We start from the raw sequence: 22619 nt of genomic DNA on the forward strand, positions 1-22619 counted from the left end.
ATTAGACAGTTATGAGATAATCCTAGTAGAATCAATATTGTTGAGCAATGAAACCCTAGGTTCCAGCGTGGTGAACATGCAACTTGTCAACCGTGGAGTTGGGACTAGGATCTATGTCTCCTGTCCTCAGCCCCGTGCCTTTCCATGCATATTACAGTGAACTGCCCTTTGTTCTGTCTTCTTGAGGACAGGCTGTGTGAGTGCATGTTTAGATGAGATATAGGTGTGGGAGCTCTAATGCAGAATTTCTGAGGTTGATCTTATCACTTTATTTTTCACACATATACATGGAGCTTTGCCAGGAACAGCCTGGTGAATTTGTATTTTCATATGTATGTGTATTTTTCTCCATTGAACTAGCTGTATGGGAAGGGGGTGGGGAGAAAGGCAGGAGCATGACTCCCAGTAAAACAAACCTTGACATACAGAAGAACTCTGGGCTATATAGAAATAACGAAGATGATCTGGTTATAGTCATAGCAGAATTTCTACAGGAAAAAGTATACTTTTGCTGAAGAAAGAGGTACTTTAAAAAAAAAGCTTTATCGGGACTTCCCTGGTGGTCCAGTGGTTAAGACTCTGCACTCCCAATGCAGGGGAACTAAGATCCCGCATGCCACATGGCGCAGCCTAAAAAAAAAACTCCAACCTGTATTCAGAGAATTAATGTTCGTATCGAGTTGTAGTTGTGTGGCAAGCTCTGTCTTTAAATATGTGTTATTCCTTCAAATTAAAGAAATGTTTCAGTGATAATGACTGAGTCTCTGCTTTATCCTAGGATTCAGAGAAACTGCAAGGCTTATTCCAGGCAGCACTGGAGCTCAGCACAAGCACCAAACCATATGACTGTGTAACAGCTTCCTACCTACTGAACTTCTTAATCTGGCAGAACGCTCTGCCATCATCTCTGTCTTACTTAAAAACTCAGCGGGTTGCATGTGGAGATGGAGATAAGTCTGCTGCTCTGGTGGAAAGTAACACATTAATAGGTTCGTATTGAGTAAATGACCTTTTGCTCTTATTTATCAAAACCAGTATCTTACTTTCTTCACTATTCATATGGTTAGGCTATCTGATGGTTAAACACTTACTTTGTGTTTTTTTTTATTTAAGAGTTTACCAGCTTTGTAGTTTACCAGCATATAAGTATATCATGAATTTCTCCTTTGCAAATAAATAGTTTACTCAACTATATTGCTTCTAAACAGAGGATTCACATTAAATAAGTACATATGCAAATGTACATTAATAGAGCTTTTATTTAAATAAGACCTCTTCCTCTACCAAAAATGTACTTTTTTTCTACAGAAATTTTACTATGACTATAGCCAAATCATCTTTGTTAATTCTATATAGAGCAGAGTTCCTTTGTGTGTTGGGGTTTATGTTTTAACTGGCTGTCATACCCTTGCCTTTTACTCTTCCCATATAGCCAGTTCCAAAACCTAGGGTCTGAGTTGGTTTAGATCTAATGATTTTAAACAAATATTTGTTGGGGGTTCATGTACTTAATTTTACCCTAGTAAATCTTCATTTTGGAATTGTACTAGAAATAAGGATAGAGATTTTTATTAAACAAAACAGAGGTCGGATGTTGAAAGAGAGTTGACAATTATTCTCTCCAAGATAGTAGAAAAAGCCATGAAAAAGAGAACTAATAATGGGAGAAAATTAGGAGGCCATGGATAGTTCTGATGGAAATGTGGCCATAGAGCTGGGGATAGAGAGATGACAGTGCCATGGAACATGACACGTGCCGAACTCTAATTGCTTCAGGGCTGGATTCCAGAGGAGACCCCGATAAGATGATAAGAAGAGGTCTGCAATTGGGGTGAACTGGGGAGTTCATACTTCATGTAAAGGCTTTCAAATTTAAGACATTTTTAAACTTTTTGAAATATTTCAAACATACAAAGAATATTTAAATATATATATATATATATATATATAGGATTTAAATAGTAATAATATAAAGCTTTCACAAGTTTTGTCCCCAAGCTAGGTAATAACACTCAGCTTAAGAAGTATTGATACAACAGCACCCATAACTTTGAAGCCTCTTCTTTATCCTAGCTCCCTCCTCCTACCATGTAATTACTGCCCTATGTTTTCCTTCCTTCCTTCTTCCCTCCCTCCCTCCCTCGCTTTCTCCCTCTCTACCTTCCGCTGCGCCAGGTCTTAGTTGCAGCATGCAGGCTTCTTAGTTGCGGCATGTGAACTCTTAGTTGCATGCCATATGCTGCATGCATGTGGGATCTAGTTCCCCAACTAGGGATCGAACCCGGGCCCCCTGCATTGGGAGTGCAGATTCTTACCCACTGGACCACTAGGGAAGTCCCTCCTATACACTGTTGATGGGAATGTAAAATGGTCTGGCCCCTTTGGAAAACAATCTGGTAGTTTCTTGAAAGGTTAAACATATAATTACCATATGACTCCACAGTTCCTCTCTTGGGCATTGTCTTAATCAGCTCAGGCTGCTATAACAAGATACCATAAAGTGGGTGGCTTAAACAACAGGCATTTATTTCTCACAGTTCTGGAGGCTGGGAAGGTTAAGATTAAGGTGCCAACAGATTTGGTTCCTGGTGAGAACCCTTTTCCTAGTTTGTAACAGCAGCCTTCTCAGTCTGTGCTCACATGGAGGAGAGAGCAAGCTCTGGTCTGTCTTCCTCTTCTTATAAAGACACTAATCCCATCATGTGGGTCCCACCCTCATGACCTCAGCTAAACTTGATTACCTCCTAAAGATTCCACCTCTAAATTTCCTTGCATTGAGGGTGAGGGTTTCAGCATGAACTTGCGGGGGGACAGGCAGGGACACACAAACATTCAGTCCATAATGGGCATATACTTAAGAAAAATGAAAACTATGTCCAGACAAAAACTTGTACATGAATGTTCATAGCAGCATGATTCATAATAGCCAAAAAGTGGAAACAACTCACATGTCCATCACCTGATAAATGGATAAATAAAATGTGGTATATCCATACAATGGACTGTTACTGAGCTGTTAAAAGTAATGAAATATTAATACATGCTACAACATGGATGAACTCTGAAAGAAGCCACTTATTATATGATTCCATTTATATGGTATGTCCAGAATAGGCAGAAAATGCTTAAGTGGTTGCCTAGGACTGGGGACAGTGAGAGGTGCAGGGAGGGGAGTGACTGATAATGGGTGAGGCTTTTTTGAGGGGGGGGAGGATGAGAATGTTCTAAAATTGACTGTGATGGTGGTTGCACATAGCTGTGAATATCCTAAAAACCATTGACTTGTACACTTTAAGTGTATAAATTGTATGGTATATGAGTAATATATCAATAAAGCCATTGTTTTTTAAAATCTGTCCAAATAGCACATGGCACATGGGCCTGGGGTCTAATAACCCAGATAGAGGATGTCTAGGAGAAATGATCCAGAATGAATGCTGTAAATGGATACAGGAAGTCAGGGTAAAGACACAGTACTACCTTAACTGGAAATGGAGAACAAGCTGGATAACCTTGAAAGATCTCTTTTTTTCATTCAAAAACCTCTAGTATAAAGTTCAGCTGAGTTGGGTGCTTTCGTGGGAACTGTTTTGCTGTGCACAAATTTGTAAATGTGTTTTTAAACTGGCGTTATTTTGGTGGGTTTTGTTTTGGTTTTTTTTTCTTTTTCTAGTTATCAAATGCTTGTTGGAAAATCTTGAGGAAGAAGTATCTCGGGCTGAAAATTCTCTCCTTCAGGCAGCAGCATCGTTTCCAATGTACGGGCGGGTCCACTGTATAACAGGAGCTTTGCGGAAGCTAGCTCTAAAGTAAGTATATCCCCCCCGCCGCTCTTTCCTCAGTACTCACTTCTGAGCTTTAAACTCTTATTGGAATGTGTCCTGGGAAAGGAACGTATTGCCTTAAAGGTAATTAAAAATTAGATTTAAAAATGTACATATAGGGCTTCCCTGGTGGTGCAGTGGTTAAGAATCCGCCTGCCAATGCAGGGGACACGGGTTTGAGCCCTGGTCCGGGAAGATCCCACATGCTGCGGAGCAACTAAGCTTGTGCGCCACAACTACTGAGCCTGTGCTCTAGAGCCCGTGAGCCACAACTACTGAAGCCCATGAGCCACAACTACTGAAGCCCGTGCGCCTAGAGCCCGTGCTCTGCAACAAGAGAAGCCACTGCAATGAGAAGCCCGCGCACTGCAACGAAGAGTAGCCCCCGCTCACCGCAACTAGAGAAAGCCCGCACACAGCAACGAAGACCCAACACAGCCATAAATAAATAAATAAATTTATTTTTTAAAAAAAGTACATATATACGTGTATTTTTATGTCTTAAATATTTCATAGATTGCATGGTTTTGAAACCCAAATTCTTTTGACCCCTTTTGTCTATTAATTTCATCTTGAAAATGTGACTTTTGCTTAGTATAAATTACCCTAATGTCTTTGTTGCAGCAGCCTGCAGTTGGTGAGTGAGTGGAGACCCGTGGTGGAGAAGCTCCTTGTGACGTCCTACAGGCTTTCCGCCGTGGTGTCTCCAGTTATTCAGAGCTCCTCCCCAGAAGGCCTCATCCCCATGGACACTGATGCAGGTCAGTAAACGAAGAAAGCTAGAATGACTATGTTTTTTTCCCCTAATCATTTCTTCAGAGAGATATAGAGGCTAAATAGGGGGGAAAGAAATTATTATTATGACTAGTGATATTTCTGCCTTTTTAGTAATATTTTTAACTATGAAAAAATAACCAAAATAAATAAATAAATAGCCAGGTGATCAGCAAGGTACTTCCTCGTCTGGGGTAAATTGGGTTTTATAATATGTCATTTCGGAATTCAACCTACCAGGGTTGTATTCTGGCAGGAACTGGGGGAGCAGGCAGTATAAATTAGCAATTGATGGGGTTCAGTCAGAGAAGGCAACTTGTTAGAAATCTGAATAGGCAAAGACCATTGGACATACAAAGACCATTTAATTTAAAAAAAAAAATTGGAGGAGATAGTCAAAATGCCCAAAATTGAACTCATGAACTTTCATCTGTCTTTTCCTTCCCAACCCTTGTATCTTTGCAAATGGCCCTACCAGAGACCTGTTCATACAAGTCAGGAGCCTAGGGCTGCTTGACATCTCCCCTTTGCTCCTTATATCTAGCCTGTCTCCACGTTTTTTCAGTGGTGCCCCTTAAGTAGCTTTCAAATCTCTTTTTCTTTTATCTGCATCTTCTTACCTTACTGTAGGCTTTTATCCTCTCTTGTTTCCCCACATCTACTCTTATCTCCTTCCATTTCCTTTTTACCACGCCCAAAGTAAGCTTTTCTAGTCATATAATCTATCATGTTACACATAATCTTTACTTAACCCTGTGCTCTGCCCACCCCCTCTTCCTTTTTATTTAAAATACGTTAGTGACAGGGTCCTGTAATAGTTTTGCTCCTGCTACCTTGCCAGTCTTGTCTCTTAGCATTCTCCCCTTCCCATAGATTTCTCCTTCATGGAGTTGTTGCAGTTTAACAGGAATCTTGTCTGTTTTCCTCCCTTGTGCTTAGCACAGTGCCTGGCAGAAGGAGGCGCACTATCAATAGTTGTTAGAATGAATGAACAATTCCTGAAAGTATAGGAACTAAATTCAGTGCCTGGGATGCCCTTGGTGGTATGTGTATACAGCAATTCCCTCTTAATCTGAGGGCTGTATGATCCAGGATCCCCAGTGGACGCCTGACAGTGCAGATAGCACCAAACCCTGTACATACTATGCTTTTTCCTATACATACGTACTTATGTTAAAATTTCATTTATAGATTAGGCACAGTAAGAGATTAACAATGATAACCAATAATAACATAGAACATTTATAACAGTATACTGTAATAAAAGTTATGTGAATGTGGTCTCTGTTTCTCTCAAAAGATCTTACTATATTGTGCTCACCCTTCTTCTTGTGTTGATGTGAGATGATAAAATGCCTGTGTGATGAGGTGAGGTGAGGTGAATGACGTAGGCATTATGACGTAGTGTTAGGCTACTATTGACCTCCTGGCGATACATCAGAAGGAGGAGCCCTGACAATGTTGATGGTTGGATGTCAGCTGCAGATGATGTTGATGGCTGGGGATCCCAGGTGGGATGGAGAGGGACAGTGTGAGGGGATTACTGGATCTGTACTACAACAGGCCAGAGGGATTGGCCGTTAAAGGTATATACTAACATGAACGTTCCTTTGAACACCTAGAAAATCATGAAGTAAATTTATATTTTGGTGTTGAAATAAAGTTGGTGAATGCATTTTGGAGTGCAAATGAGAGGCTTATATTAAAAACACACTGAGTAAATCATAAACACACACTGCATCATACAATACAATACTTTGGGCCGATAATTAAACTAATCTAGAGTTGAGTGGTTGCATAGAAAATGTTATGTTTTGTTCTTTACTAAAAATGAGTTGGAAGGTTGGTGGTGGTTCCTGATACTAAGATACAGTTATAGATTTATTTTGGCTGATAGTCTAAATACTAAAATTTGTTGGTTTAGTTTTCCTACTTAAACAGTGCATAGGAATAGAGAACATCCAGTCTGATAGCTAATATTTGGATCAGGCAATACCAGTATATTTTGGATGAGAAATCTTGAATGTTTGTCACCAGTTGTGGGTAGGGCCTTCAGAGTATGCTAAAATTTTGTTTGTCATTAAAGTTTTAAAATATCTGTCAGTCTCAAAAACTGTCTATGGTCCACTAACTTTTCCTTAATTTTGCCTTTTCTTCTTTCCTCTGGTTGTCTCCATTTTTCTTATGTCTTTCCCATGTTATCTGCCATGCATTCTGAATTCTTTGAAAAAAGTCTCCCCTGAAAGCCACAAAAATGGTTCTTAAAATTTTATTCTGGTCACCCCTCTCTTTTTTCTTAGTCTTTCTATGGTTTCTTTTTGGGCCAGTGTTACTTTCTCATGGCTGTCAAAATTTGTTTTTGGCAGAATTTCATGGAAGCCACAAGTGAACATAAGGTGTTGGCTGAACCATTATGATAGCAGTTTGGGTCTTTGTATTTCCCATAATACCTAAAATATACGTGTGTATAATAGGTATACAGTAAATAACCCATTCTTTGATTTGTTAATTGGTTTCAGATGATTACCTGTTGTTATTTTCTTTCAAAATCTGAGCCTGCCTAGCTCTTTATTACCTAGTCATCCATAAATTCCTTCAGCCCATGTTACTGAACCTCTGCCATGAGCCAGTTTCTGTTCTAGGCACTAGCAGTTGAGCAGTAAACAAAGTCTTGCATTCATGAAGTTTACATTTCCTAATACAGTGAGTGCTTACTAAGAAATAAAAATGAAGTTTAATATAATACTAGGACTGGAAATCTAACTTAGAAAGCAGTATATTACTTATGCATTTCAAAGCCAAATATGGAGTTTTCATGATATTCCTGGGCCATAAAAGATTATTTTTGTTGGTGGTGGGGTTTCTTACCTCTTAAAACAAAATTCATTGAAGTTTATTGCTCTTCCTTCATCTGTTTGAGCACTGTATTTGAAATTCTTAGACAACACTGAGAAAAGCAATGTAAGGGAGATGGCAGCCTTTGTCTATGGACAGTTTCTGTTGTGCTTTTTTGTCCAATCTTCACCCTATTTAAAATATTCACCATATTTTGAAAGTACACTCAAGTGTCATGAAGACCTTATATAAATAATTTTCACATTATCCATCCTGTGAGTCCCTTCTTATAGTGCTAATTATCAAGTACTGAAAATTACAAAATTTTTGAGGGCAAATACCCCCAAGGGAAGTCTTCATGTGATGTGGAACTGGGGTTTTACATAATCTCATCTCTCTCCCTCAGAGTCAGCAAGCCGCTTGCAGACGATTCTGAATGAGATTCAGCCCCGAGATACTAATGATTATTTCAATCGAGCTAAAATTTTGAAAGAATGTGATAGCTTTGATTTGGAGGACTTGAGTGCCAGTGTACCGAATATTGATACTTCTGCAGAAATCAAAGGTATATATAAAATCAGTATTGTAGTCAGTATTTAAGCGACAAATAAAATGTGCAAAATGCTCTTTTTCTATAGTAAATCAGAGGCTGCGAATGTGTGTAGTACACTTCTAGAAAATAAAGTCTTTTTTGAGCTTATAAATGATTTATTTTGGGGAATGAGTTTATAAGACTTTACCAGAACATGGTGTTCACCAGTGCAGTGTATGAAGTGCTTCAGCAAAAAGCCTTTGAGTGCTGACACCTGTCTTGACAGCCAGGTGATGTAGGAACAGTGAAGCACAGTGAACTTGGGTTTGGGGAGCAGTCTGCTTCTCCCAGCACTATGATTCGATGTTGTGAGAGTCCTCGTAGTCAGTCAAACAGCCTTTTAAAGGAAACAGATTTATGACTCAGAGAAATGTGAGCTGCTCTGTTGCACCAGGCCTCCAGAATTCAAATTCTTACTGTTTGTTTTCTCATTAGTTCTTTTATAATTTTCTATAATGCTGTAAAAAGTCATCAGAAGCAGTAATATCTTATTGATTTATAACATATTCTACATTCTCCACTAGATGGGGATATTGTCTTGTAAAAACTTCTCTTTATGATTTTTTTTTTTTAATTACAGAAAATAACAAATGTATGCTTGTAATAGTTTCAAATAATACAGAGATAAATATGAATTAAAAACAAATTAATTTTGTTTTCTTTCATTTCCTTATTCCCTCCTCAATCCTATTTCATCCCTCTTTAGTGCACATCATTTCAGACCCATTTTATGTATTTAAGTGTATGTACATTTATCCTTTGAGTTTAGTGGCCTTTTAAAAGACAAATGGGATTGCGTTAAAAAGGTTATTTTGTTAACTTACATTTTAAATTTAATAGTTTGTTTTGGATTTTTTTTTCTTAATGTCAGTACTAAAATATTCCTAAAGCTAGAAAAAGAGAGTAAGGATTCTTATAGCTAATTGACCATGAAATTTAAATATATTTTGAAAGAGAATTTGTATTTTCCTTTGAAAGGAAAGTCGTATCCTATTCTTTTACTGACATAGCAGCTACCCTCACCAAAACAAATAATAAAATATATTTATTATAGTCATATTTTATGGATGACTGAGAGGCAGGAAGAGTTTGTTTCATTAACTTCCAAAGGTTAGACTTCGGTTTTAGAATAATATTGTGTTTTATTTTTAAATTTATTTTGAATATAGTATATTAAATAAAATACTGTGATTCCTACCCATAGCACATGCCAAACAAATGTTAGTTATTTTCTCCTGAATAAATATAGCATATGACAAATTGGTTTGTTCAAGCAGATTATTCTTGGGGAAATTATGAATAAGCTTGTTCTAGGAAACCTGGGATGTGAGTAATCAAGTGTCTAGTGTTGCAGTAGTTTTTGTTGTTTTTTTTTTTAAGGTAAAGAAGGAAAAACATGTGATGTAACTGCTCAGATGGTGCTGGTATGTTGTTGGAGAAGCATGAAGGAAGTCGCTTTACTCTTAGGCTCACTGTGCCAGCTTCTACCCATGCGGTCTGTGCCAGAATCTCCTGATGGATTATTGACAGTGGAACAGGTAGGGTAGATGTTTATTCCACCTGGTATAATTTCTGGTCAAAGCATAAATCACAAACTTTTATTTAAAAGTTAAATAACTTAAAAAAATTTTTTTAACATTTTTCTTGAATAAAATCTTACAGATGTCAACTGAAGAAAGTTCATTAAAGTATAGGAATTGGATCTTGCAATCCATTTCCAAACTTTGGCATTTTTAGAAATGTTTTTATTTTTCTAAGTTATATAAATAATGATAGCTTTTACCTCACTTTTAACTTCAATATTAACATTTGAATTTTTATTTCTCCATTTAACACACACAAACTTAAAATTCAAATGTAAATGAAATTGCCTATTTAGTAAAACTCCACAAACCTCTTAAATTTTGCAAAGAAAAAAATATATATATAAATATATATTTTTTTCTTTATATATTGGTTGATCATGGATCTCATGTTTCCCTCTACATTGATGATAAAGTTATAGTTACTTTGGTTTTTTTGGCTGACTTTTATTTTGAGACCACAAAGTTAGTTCCATCTGGGACTGTTCAAGTGACTTGAGTGCAGTGTTTATAAGAAATTAGCTTACCACAAGCATTTCATTTGGAAATATTTTAGATTTATTAGATTTCTGTTTTTAATTGATTCCCTCTTCCTTTCCATATGGTTTCAACAAATCCGTTTCCCACCATTTTCCAGCAAAGATACATAACATGTACTTTCATTTTTAACCTTTTTCAAATAAAGATAATTTCTCCCATAGGGTGTTATGACATTTAAGAACAAAACAAATATTGTAGTATGCTAATGCTGATTATTTCTGTAATAACCATGTGACCAGTTCCATGGAAATAACGCTAATATTTTTATTCTCACACTCTCTGTGGCTGATGTTGTTTGCATCTGGTTAACAGCTGGGCTGGTGATGTTGCAAGGCTCTGAGACAGAGAACGGCAAAGGGGAACAGAACACTGCCGGCTTCATTATGTTCCTTATTCTCTTCCAAATCAAACAGGCGTTAGTGTCCTAGAGTTACTTGCAGTCCTTACTGGTGACTGGCTGGAGTGCCAATGCCAACATCTTTGCTGAGGAATCCAGCTATGATTAATGATTACTTCACTGATGTTCACCATCTCACTAAGAAGTAAATATGGGCTAGAGCCCCTTGACTTCTCAACTTTTCAAGGACAAGTTAAAACATCTAGTGTTTTGGGTTTGTTGGCCAGTGTTTAAAAACAAAATTAAGGGAAACATATTTTACTTTTACTATAACTGAGAAAGACCTGAAAGCGTCCTGTGAAAATCATTTCACCCTGACACCTTTTACAGAGCACCCAAATTTTATGAAGTTATGTGGAATACCCAGGTTAAAATTGGGAATTAATTTTTAAAAATTGGGAACTAATATAAAATAGAAGAGATGTTTGTAAAACAACAACAATAACAAAGAGAGGCTCTTATAAACCAAAGAGCTCTTCTGATGACTGTTTTCTTGAATAAGAAATAGAATCCTGTTTTTCTGTAAAATATCCGTTTCCATTCTAATCAGGTCCAGTCATTTCTCCATGTCGCCATTCATGTGGTGACCCCACATATATATGTTTGAGGAGAAATTAATGACTGAGTGAGTGAACAAGAATGTATGTGATAGCACTGTTCTGACATTGAAACCCTGCCCTCTGTGGAAAACTTTAGTCTTGATCATGCTAAATTTTACTAAAAAAATTAAAATGCTCCTAAAAAATTTTTTAAATTTTTTTACATTTTAAAATGGGGGCATTTAGTCAATGAAATCTAAAGTTATCAAGAAATTAGTGTTACTTATATTACTAGAGGATTCCCGCTTTTAAACATATAATTTTGTTCCGTGAAATTCCTTTAAACATATTCCTATGTACTTAGTACTTTTAAGAGTTAAAAGTATAAATGACAGAGAAGAATGCAGTCTGCATTGGAGTGCTGGGGCCATGCCTAGGGTCTACCTTCCTTCCAAGGGCATAGCCGCCCTGGCATCACTAGTTCTTCTGTGCACCTAGTGGCAAAGCTACAAATGTAAGCGTCAACAGTGTAGGTGAATGTGACCACAAGAGACCTGCAGAGGCAGTGAAGTGACTTGCGGGCAGAACGCTCCGCATTGTTGGGGAGAATTGGGAACTTGGATTTCTTACTCCCAAGAATCATAAAAACCGTGATCTCCTTTTCTCTCAGTGGATGAAGGAAGCTGTTCTACAGAACCTGAAATACTGGTGTTCAGCCTGTTGCTTCTCTTGCTCTCCACTCACCCTTCACTACTGAAAAAGGAATAGGATTCTACTGCCATTTTATATTTGAGGTCTCACATTTAGACGACGGAGAGGATTTCTCATGGAACTCAGCTCCTTTAAGCCCATCCTGATTTTACAGCCCTTTGTTAAAGGGGTGACAACTTCAATCCCCCATACATGACTATAGTTTATACTAGGCCAGCAGGTAGTGAGACTCCAATTTGGGGATTTTTGCTGCTATACGAGGAGAGGAGCTGGTGCTCGCTTATAATTCTGAGTATTCAGTGCTGTATTCACATACTGTTCAAGCTGGAAGGATCACAGAGATGATATTATCCAGCTCTCTTGCACAAGGGGAGTCTGAAGCCCTTGGATGTTACCTGGTTTGCCCAAGATCACAAAGCTGGTTTGTGGCAGCTCTGGGACAGGAACCTGATTCTTCTGCTTCCCAGCCTGTATTCCGCCATGACACAGTGCTGCCTTTGTTCTGAATGGCTCATTTAATTTTTCTTTAAATTTAATTTTCCCAGCTTCCCATAGCCAACCAGATTTTTGCAAGCAACAGGACAGTAAGGCAACTTGCTACTGAACTTTATAGCAAATGATCCATTCCCTTAGATGATTGCTTGTGAAGGAGTGTGTCCTCTGCGACTTCATCAAGAAGAAAATGTGTTCATTCAGAGGCATGTCTGACCCTTCTCCTGCGCTGTAATCACATTATGAAAGGTTCTTTCATAATGTCCCTGTCCGAGAGGCAGAGATAAAACCAGCTTTGAGGGATGTAAGTCGAGACCCTTAAAGAGTGAGCAGTGCATGCAACCTTATCTCACAAACTTCCTGACTCGTGTGTGTCTGGGTTTCAAGCTGGATGCTTTGCTGATGCAGAGCTTTTGCTTGATACATTGTTTGTCCTTTTTCCATGGGATATCAGATACCCAGTACCTACTGATTTTTTTAAACTTCCTTTACCTGGACTATCAGTTCATATGTTTATATATTTACCCTAATATTCCTAAAAAGAAACTTTTGGGTAGTTTTTTTTTTTTTTAATGTATCTGCTTTCCGCTTCCTAGGAATTATTGCCACAGAAATCACATGATTAAAAATAATTACCAACTATTAGAAATAAGCAATTTTAAAAACTCCTACTTTAGATTCTATTGTAATTTTCATGATGTACATGGCTAACTGGGTTTATATGTTCCCTCAGTACCTTTTGTTACTGTTTTAGATTTCTGTCAGTGAACTGTAAGTGGGATGTATGTTTATAAGCATTTGTCAGTCTTAAAGAAATTACCTTTTGTACTTTCTTTTAACAAAGTTTATTTTTTAGAAATTATGAGTAAGTATTCATTGAACTGTGCTGAATGCAGGTTACTGTGTTTAAGCTGTTGCAGGTTACCATTTTTAAGCTGTGAAGTGAAGTTGAGCATGTAATTACATCATTTAGTCAACTATTTATTGACTGCCTTACTACAACGGCATTGTGGGAATATTAAGAAATAGAATATGTGGTTCTCTGACCTCAAAGGGCTTAGAAATGTAATAGGGGATACAAGACAAATTCATTTCAAAAAGTCAGACTAAAGGGCAACTGTTAAAATGGCACATGGTTAAGGATTTGCCAGAAAACAAAGAATAAACGTTCTGGTGGGAAGATGTCTGAGTACCAGGAAACCATCATCTTTGTTATTATGTAGGAGGACAGTGTTTGGGCTTTCATGAAATCCCAAGTGTTAGTAAGAAATCACTGTAGTATAGAATGTCCAGTTTAAAATGTTAATTATCTTACTGTAGTGTAAACTTTTATAAACTATTCCATTTAACCAAAGTGGAATTAGAAACTCCTGTTGACATTCCTAAGGTTGTGGCTGTGTCTTAAAGTAAAATTTAAATTAAGGTTTAGGGATTAAGTCTCACTACTTGATGAAACAAAATGAAAACAAAAATCGACATTTAGCAATATTGATTGCTACTCTCTGCCAGGTACTCTGCTAAATGCTTATTTGCATAATCTCATTTATTTCTCAGAATAATCCTGTGAAGTAGGTTCTAGTTTTATCCCCATTTCACAGATGAGAGAACTCTGTTACTTATGTAATTAGCTTGTATTGAGAAGGAGGCTGAGTAGGGTTCCTGAACTCAGCCCTCATGGCTCCAGGATCCCAGATCTTAACCACTGCACATGCTCTTTGTAGAAATGTCCCACCTGTATACTTGAATCTTTTTGGACTTACTAACTTATAATGAGGAGAATTAGCTTTGACTTTTCTCCTGTATTTCTCTCTACTATCTAGATAAAGGACAAACAAAAAATGTATTTACATTTGCCCTTTGTGGGTTTTATGCTCTAGGTGAGCATTTAGCTCCCCTGTTTAGTCTGTTGGTGAATTATAGGTGCCTAGAGACATGGCATGTAGCTGTCCTCCCCTGTGGAAATTTATACCCTGTAAATCCATAAAGCATGTTAATTTGCCTATAGAAGTAGGTTTTATGGAAAGTTAGAACCAGGATACACTAAACTTAAAAAGATAGTGATTAGAATTTCATTTTAAGAATAGAAATCAGTGCCCTTTTTTTCATATTTAATTGCCTTTCAGAAATTCTGAGATATATATTATTTATTAAGAAAATATTTTGTAAAGACATCATCCATGTTAAAAGAAAAGTTTTTATGAACTTTAAATAGGAGCTTAGTATCTAATAGATAGATTGAAAGGCAATCGAGTTGAATTTTCAGAGGAGTTTTTCATTTTTTAAATAAAATTTTGAAATTCTTTTTCTGATTCTACTATTGTCATAAGTTTCTACAGGGTTAAATATGTTCCCTGTAGTCTGATCATCCAAGGGGAGAGTGTCAGCATGGCCCCTTTTCCCTGTCCAGCTGCTCATGGACCACATTGCCCTGTTGACTCCTCCCACCCACTGTGATAGGGTACATCCCTACCTTGCAACCCTGTCTTCTTCCACTATTTTCTAGCACGAAACCTTGAGGCCATTCAGCCAGGTCTGCTATCACTCTCCTGTATAGTCTGTGTTCATTCATGTAGAAAGACCTGGTGAAGTGTCTGACAGGTAGCAGATACTTAATAAATGTTTGTTCACTTATTCTAGTATGTCAGCTTCTTCTCATGTTAATTATCCTTTTCTGTATTGGTTCACTCATGTATATCTTGTTTAAGGTCTGGCCATGAAGCTTTTTCTAATTATTCATTTCAATGCAAAAAGAGCTGTCATTTCTTAGTGCTGTTAAGCTTCTGATGGGTACCATCCAGCATATTGGTTTTCTCTGAAAGCTTTCAGAGGACAAACATTTTGTTTTGTTCTTTGTCTACCCAGCACTAAGCTGCTAAGCATTTGATAGGGTGCTAAAAAAGTACTTACTGTCTGATTAATAGAAATATACTCTCTTCAAAGGGAAAAATTCATATTAAGCCTGGGTGTTACCTACGTGGGTTTGTTGGGAAATTAAGTGCAAAATGACATGAGAAAAAATGGTCTACCTCTCACTTGTGTCTTTAGAATCTCATTCTGTTTTCTGAGGCCAGGATTACCTAGGGTTGAAGTCTACCCTTCAGAAGAGAGACCATCCACTGGTCTCATTCACCTCTGAGGTCTTTGATATTATTATATGCTTTTTGGTTTAAGCCCCTTTGAAGGGAGTTAAGGTAAAGGAAGCAATGAAAATCTGATCTTTGTTTAAGAACTAGATTGTAAGTCCACAGAGAAGCACTTTACCAATAACATTTCTGTTTTCCTGAAGTATGTTTTAATATCTGTAACATTAAAAAAAGATTAAGGACGTTAGAGAGACCCCATCTCTATGACTTCCTGTTTTTATTTTTTGTGCCTTAAAACACCTTTTTAGAAATCTTCTTTTGTTTCTCTAATAACAGAAATGATGGTCATAACAAGTTAGTTAACTGATGTTTCTTCTGGTCCTGTTCTGTAGGGTTCTTGAGCTTCAGGTATGTCTTGGGGGTTAAATTCAGATTTTGTGCTTGATAATTCTGTTCAAAATATACTCTGAAATTACGTATTGAAGGTAAAATGATAAGGCTCACCCTGACTCTTGACTTTTGACGACTAGTAGTATGTAGCTTGTAAAAAAATATTAAAAATTAGGGATATCATCAGATCTTCACCTGAAAACTTTAGCTGAAGAACATGACATGGCACTCTTTGGGGATATTAAATTGTTAGAATTTTAAAACTCCTGTTATATCCTGCTTCTGGTTCTTTCTTGATCTCATATCTGATTTTTATTTCTCTAAATGTATCACCCGTCTTTGTATCATCATATATATTTTGAGTTTAGAGTATGTCTTTAGCTTTCTTCTATTTGGAAATCCAGACAGAGGTCACATTGAACTGAACTGGTTTATAAGTTAAGGGCCTGTGCTGAGCTTTTAGATTTATTAACTCATTTTAATACACAATCTATGAGGCAAGTGCTATTATTATTCCCAGTCTATAGATGAGACTGAGGCAGTTGCCCATGGTTACATGTTTAACTACTCTTTCTACTGTTTATCATCTCTAATGTGTGCAGAATACCAGTCACTGTGCTGAGGTAGAAGTTGTTTCTAGATAAGCCTATGTGAGCTATCTTGGGTTAGCTTGCTTTTTCACCATTCTGTGACCTGCTGGGGAGACCTGGATCAAGAGAGAGCCAGTTGTAGCTTTGGTCCTGAGTTTTATACAAAATCTGGATTCTCTAAAGCTTATCAGCTACCAAATCTTATGGTATAAATGTAGAATCAACCCAACCACTTTAACAGTTAATGCTGTACAAAACTTCATCAGCAACTAATTGTCAGTCATGTCTTCTTAAAAGTAGATTGTCATATTTGTTATTTGTTTAAACTTGTACAGAGAAAAGCAGCATGTAGGAAAGCGATTGGGTAGCATTCTGGAAAACTCCATTGTTCTGACTCAAAGTGAAGCCTGTCACTTTTCAGGAGGCCCTTTGCACTAAATCTTGTGTGGCCATTAATATTTGTATATCTCTAAAAGGTAATTATTGGGAAGTATTGTTTAAGGGGTTGGAGTTTCAGTTTGGGAAGATGAAAAAAATTCTGTAGATGGATGGTGGTTGCACAGTAAAGTGAATATACTGAATGCCACTGAACTGTACACTTAAAAATGGTTAAAATGGTAAATTTTATGTTATGTATATTTTAACCATAATAGAAAAAAAATTGTTTTGAAGAGGGGACTAAAAGGTAATTATTTCACCTAGGCTTAGGTGTGTGAGGGTTGTCACCTTGTGTGATTTGCTGTTGGTGTTGAATGATATGAACTAACAAGGAGAACACAGCAAGATTTGTGAAGCTGGCATAGGGAGGCAGTTCTAGCCTAGCAGTTAAAGATGGCCAACTCTGGAGCCAGATTGCCTGGACTTACTACTAGTTCTACCATCTACTTGCTGTGTGACCTTGAATAAGTTACTTGCCCTTTCTGGGCCTCATTTTTCCCAGTTGTAGAGTGGAGATAATAATAGTGCTTTTTTCATGGAATTATTGTGAGAATTAATTGTGATAGTATAAAACGCTTAAAATATTACCTGTTGCATAATAGGTGCTAAATGGCTGGGCATCGAGACCTGAGTTCTAAATGATGTTACTGACATAAATACATCTGTCAATGTAAACATAAATGGCATATTTATTTTTGATTTTGTTTTGAAGGTAAAAGAAATAGGAGATTACTTTAAACAGCACCTTTTACAGTCCAGGCATAGAGGAGCATTTGAACTGGCTTACACTGGCTTTGTGAAACTCACCGAAATCCTAAACAGGTAAAACAAAGCAAATATCCCTTTAATTTTAAAAAGATTAAATGTACAAACCATGTGCTCGAAGTAGAATTTAGTTGTGTCTTTTGATGTTTAAAAGAACAAGACTTAGTTGGCTTCAAAACTCTTGGAAGAAATTGTTTTCTTAGGTTTCATTGTATGATTTACTGAAGATGATGGAGTGAAATGTCCAAACCGAGTCGCTCTCTCATTGAAAGGTGATTTGACACAAACTCAGATTTTGCTAAAAATAGATTTGAAGTTACCATTTATTTTCATTGAATGAAATGACTGTTTTGTCTGTTTGAAAATTACTTGGCTTGTGGAATAAAATAAGCCCTCCAGTTTTTTGGATTTGTGTATGTTACAGAGAAACACTTAAGGATTTTGTGTTTTTCTTCGTAATTTTATCTTATAGAAAAATTTAAAAGAACAGTAAATAGACCCAAAAATATAAAGGACTTTTCCCCCTTACTTGGAAAAATACTTAAGTAGATTTCGTACATTTAGCCACATGTTTTTTTTTTTTTTTGACATTATAGGTGCTGATAATTTCATTCATTCATATAATAGATTTCCTCCAAAGAGCTTGTGAGGAAACCTTAAATTACTTAATGACTAAGTGTTCATGGCAAGTGTTCTCTAAATAAAAGGTAGTATTTTCCAGGAAAACATTTCCATTGCCTGGAAATTTTTTGAAATGAAGCAGAGTTCTGCCAGCCTTGTAGCCTCAGCAAACATTTTATTTTGGGCCGTTAAGACATCTACTCCTTGAATATTTTTGAAGCATTTTTTTCACACTCCTGGTAAAACATTTATAAAACATTTTGGCAGTTATGGGCTGCACAGAATATCTTTAAATGATACATTAAAAAATGTCCTTGACATTAAACTGCTGATCTTGAAAATATTTTGTTGTCTTTGCAGCTCTTTCTTTCCAGTGTAGACATGACTTAAGAATATTTTTTTCTCACAACACAACACACTTCCCTCCTTTCAAATCAATTAACAAATATATATATTGAACACTAACTGTGTGCTTAGTACTGTGCTTGGCTTGGAGGATATAATACTTCTTTATGAGACAGGTTCCTGTTCTCAAAGAGCTTATGGTTTAGTTGGGGAAATAAGCAGGGATGAAATTCAAAATATTTAACAAATGGTACGTCATGGGCACTGACTGGTCAGAACAGACACTGGCTGTAAGCATTCAAGATCGCTGTCTGTATGGATGTGTGTTAGCTGAATACCAGCCTGGAAAGTGAGACCAAGACACTTGAACAAGATGAGCCAATGTAATTGTCAAAATTTGGGTGAAATTTACAAATTCTCTAGGAATAGCAGAGAGAAAGCAACAAGGAAAGGCTGGGAGGGCTTACTGGAGGAGGTGGAATTTGTGCTAATGCATGAGTAAGGTTTAAGTAGATAGGAGGAGAAAGGAGGAGACTTTATGAGTAAATGTTCAGAGGCTAGAACCAGCATGGCATATTGTTAGCTGAGTAAATGAGCCAGCCTGATTGTTGTGGTGGTGGTGCTGGTGGTAGAGTTACTAGGCAACATCATACATTTGGATAGATGGAGGTCAAATTATGGATACCTAGAAAGCAGATTTGCTGTAGTAGGGATGGAGAGAGGCACTGAACATTTTCGACCTGAAATAGATCATAGGAGGCCTGTAGAATGGAGAAATAGCAATAATCTGTGACACGAGGTCTTAGTTCTACTTACATCCATTCTGTTTATTGGCAGTGAGATTGTACAAAAGTTACTCTCCTCAGCCTCTGATTTCTTCATCTGTAAAGTAAGGAAAAGAATATTTGCCCTGTTGACAGATCTCTCTGGCTTTTGTTATATGGATCAAGTAAAATACCTATTTATGAAGACCCTTTTGCATTATTAAACTTTCTACAAATGTAAAACATTATGAGATTGATGTTGGTTATGGTGTTGGTGCATCAATGTAGTTTTTCAGTTGGAAGTGTTAGGTTAGATAGATTGTAGTGACAGATGGTAGTGAGACGAGACTGGCATTGGCTCTAACAATCTAGAGCTGAGGTGATGAGAGCTTCCTCTGAGTCGATGGCTCTGGGAATGGAGGGAAAGAAGTGGCATCTCAGTTAATATTTATCCCCACATAGTAACAACTATACACATGATGTTTTGAATGCTTAGAAGAGAAGCTGTGGACATCTCTTATTTCATGGTTTGATGTGTCAAGAATTAGGGCAGTGCATAGCTGGGTGGTTCTTCTCCTTGGGGTATTTATCGAATTCAGTTGGTGGTGTTCAGCTGACAGATGAACTGGTCAGGAGGGTCCAAGACAGCTTTATTCACATTATGGTACCTTGGTGGGATGGCTAGAAGATGGGGCCTAGTTGGGACTGCATGTGGCCCCTCAGCATGGCAGTCTTGGGGTAGCTGAAATTCTTATATGGCAGCTGGCTTCCTTCAGAGAGACTATTCCAAGAGAACCAGGCAGAAGCTTCATGGTATTTTCTGACCTAGCCTTGGAAGTCTCATGGCATTGCTTCAGTCACATTGTTTTGGTTCTAAATGAGTCTTAAGGCCAGTCGGATTCAAGGGGAGAGGAATTAAACATCACCATTTGATGGTAAAGTGGCAAGATCGTATTGTAGAAATACGTGTGGGATGGGAGATATAGTGGTGGCCATCTTTGAAGAATGCAGTCTGCCATGTGAAGTAAACTGAATGTGTGTGATAGAGGTCCCCAGGGAGTCCACAACTGTTCCTGTGGTTTAATTTTTGGTGACCAGAAAAGTGGGATTGATGTTACCAAAGGCAAGGAGACTGAAAGAGGAGATTACTTTGATAATGGTGAATACATTTGCTTTGTATGTGTTGAGTGTGACATGATGGTGGCATATCCTGGTGGAAATATTTAAGTCAGAACTGGGAGATAGGGGATTAGTTTGGGTGCTATTGCAGAAACAGAGATGTAGATTTATGCCGTCTTCATAAATATCATAGCTAGTAGGATTGCAGTCTTTAGGAAAGAGCTTAAAAGGAGAAAAGAACAGAGGACCAAGGACAGAGGCTTCTGAACAACTGTACTTTGTAGTTGAAAGTACAGTTGAAGGCATTCCAAATAAATGGAGTGGGGAGGTGAGGCAAGGCCCAGTGCCTGGTATCTCAGCCACTCCTAATCTGCTGTAAAGATCTCCTCATGGCTGTCACTATTGGCTTTTAACCAACCTGTTATGAGTTCCCAACTGTTGCTTCCAAACCAAGTGGTTCTTGATCCCTTTGGAGACATTTCAGATCTGCTGAACAGAATGTTTTACAGAGAACATCTTTGCAGTATGTGTGGCTTCCTTTTGTTTGGTTTTTATTTTTAAAAGCAAGTTATTTCTTTTGGATCCTTCTGAAAGCTTTTAAGTTATGAAAAATTTATTTAGGCATATAGTGTTTTAAAGTTTGCAGAAAGAAATCTGGGCTTTCAGGAAAATCCACTGAAATGGAGGCCAACTGCTGGCCACCCCTTGAACTACAGCTGTGTTAAGGAAGCAAGCACTTAAAGAGATTAATGGGTAAATAACCGAAGAGTTAAACATGAGCCACATTGTTTGAATTGATGTTTAACAGGATTATTCAGAATGTCTTCAAATGTAAATTGACTTCACTATTAAACAATCATCTAAGAATAAATAGGAATGGGAGGCACTATTCTTTTTTCTGGGAATTTTTTGAAAGCAACACTTGCGCACACACACACAATATGTTGAGTTAATTTTCTAGAATCTGATTTCTTATATGGTCCTTTCTATTTAGAATTTGATGAAATATTCATGTACTCTTTAAAAAACATAATCACGGGGCTTCCCTGGTGGCGCAGTGGTTGAGAATCTGCCTGCTAATGCAGGGGACACGGGTTCGAGCCCTGGTCTGGGAAGATCCCACATGCCGCGGAGCAGCTGGGCCCGTGAGCCACAATTGCTGAGCCTGCGCGTCTGGAGCCTGTGCCCCGCGACGGGAGGGGCCGCGATGGAGAGGGGCCCGCGCACCGCGATGAAGAGCGGTCCCCGCACCGCGATGAAGAGTGGCCCCCGCTTGCCGCAGCTGGAGAAAGCCCTCGCACGAACCGAAGACCCAACACAGCCAAAAATAAATAAATAAATAAATAAATAAATAAATAAGAAAATCCTTTAAAAAAAAAAAAAAAAAAAAAACATAATCACCTGCCCATGCATAATTACCTGCTTAAGCATTTGATTAGAGTGGTTAAATGCATTAAAGTTATCACTGTAAATTCAGGTTTCTGATGAAATTCATATTTGCTTATTTACGCTCTATAATCTTAGTATTTTAAGTTATTCTTTCAGTGAAAATAAACAGAATTCTAAACCAGGGGGCCAAGCAGGGAATCTAGTTTTCATTTGTTCAGCCATAAATTAAAAGCTTAGGGCTTCCCTGGTGGCACAGTGGTTGAGAGTCTGCCTGCCAGTGCGGCGGACACGGGTTCGAGCCCTGGTCTGGGAGGATCCCACATGCCGCGGAGCAACTGGGCCCGTGAGCCACAACTGCTGAGCCTGCGCGTCTGGAAGCCTGTGCTCCGCAACAAGAGAGGCTGCGACGGTGAGAGGCCTGCGCACTGCGATGAAGAGTGGCCCCCGCTTGCCACAACTAGAGAAAGCCCTCGCACAGAAACGAAGACCCAACACAGCCAAAAATAAACAAATAAATAATTAAAAAAAAAAAAAAAAAGCTTAACTCTAAGGGGATTAAGTTGTTGTCTACAATTCTAAATCTAGAAGGGAGGTTCATGAGTACCTGATATTGTCTTACTCTTCATTTGTTTGAATTGCTCTTATTGAAATGTAGCTTAACCTATGAATATTTACTGCACTGATTACAATCATTCTCACATTGTTGGCCCGAAAAAATGAACTGCTGACATTTAGCAATTTTTGTCATAAAATGCTACTACTGACCCATGGACGTCAACAATTATGGTGGACAGAAGTAATTTAAATATGTATTTCAACTTTCATCAG

The 22619-nt window shown here is 37.7% G+C and overlaps 1 protein-coding gene across 2 annotated transcripts in view; it reads left to right on the forward strand.

The window, feature by feature from the left end:
- The window catches only part of THADA (THADA armadillo repeat containing), a 314299-nt gene that overhangs the window by 45008 nt on the left and 246672 nt on the right, over positions 1 to 22619 (forward strand). Inside the window, exons 17-22 of one of the 2 annotated variants that reach the window (XM_057557813.1) lie at positions 779 to 989; positions 3674 to 3809; positions 4452 to 4585; positions 7840 to 7998; positions 9406 to 9563; positions 17501 to 17610. In XM_057557813.1, coding sequence (XP_057413796.1) covers positions 779 to 989; positions 3674 to 3809; positions 4452 to 4585; positions 7840 to 7998; positions 9406 to 9563; positions 17501 to 17610 — 908 coding nt within the window. Of the gene's footprint in view, positions 1 to 778; positions 990 to 3673; positions 3810 to 4448; positions 4586 to 7839; positions 7999 to 9405; positions 9564 to 17500; positions 17611 to 22619 lie in introns of both variants that reach the window. The other variant, XM_057557812.1, reaches the window with a different exon arrangement.

Source organism: Balaenoptera acutorostrata, chromosome 12 (assembly GCF_949987535.1).
Source record: "Balaenoptera acutorostrata chromosome 12, mBalAcu1.1, whole genome shotgun sequence".
In the NCBI taxonomy this organism is placed as follows: Eukaryota; Metazoa; Chordata; class Mammalia; order Artiodactyla; family Balaenopteridae; genus Balaenoptera; species Balaenoptera acutorostrata.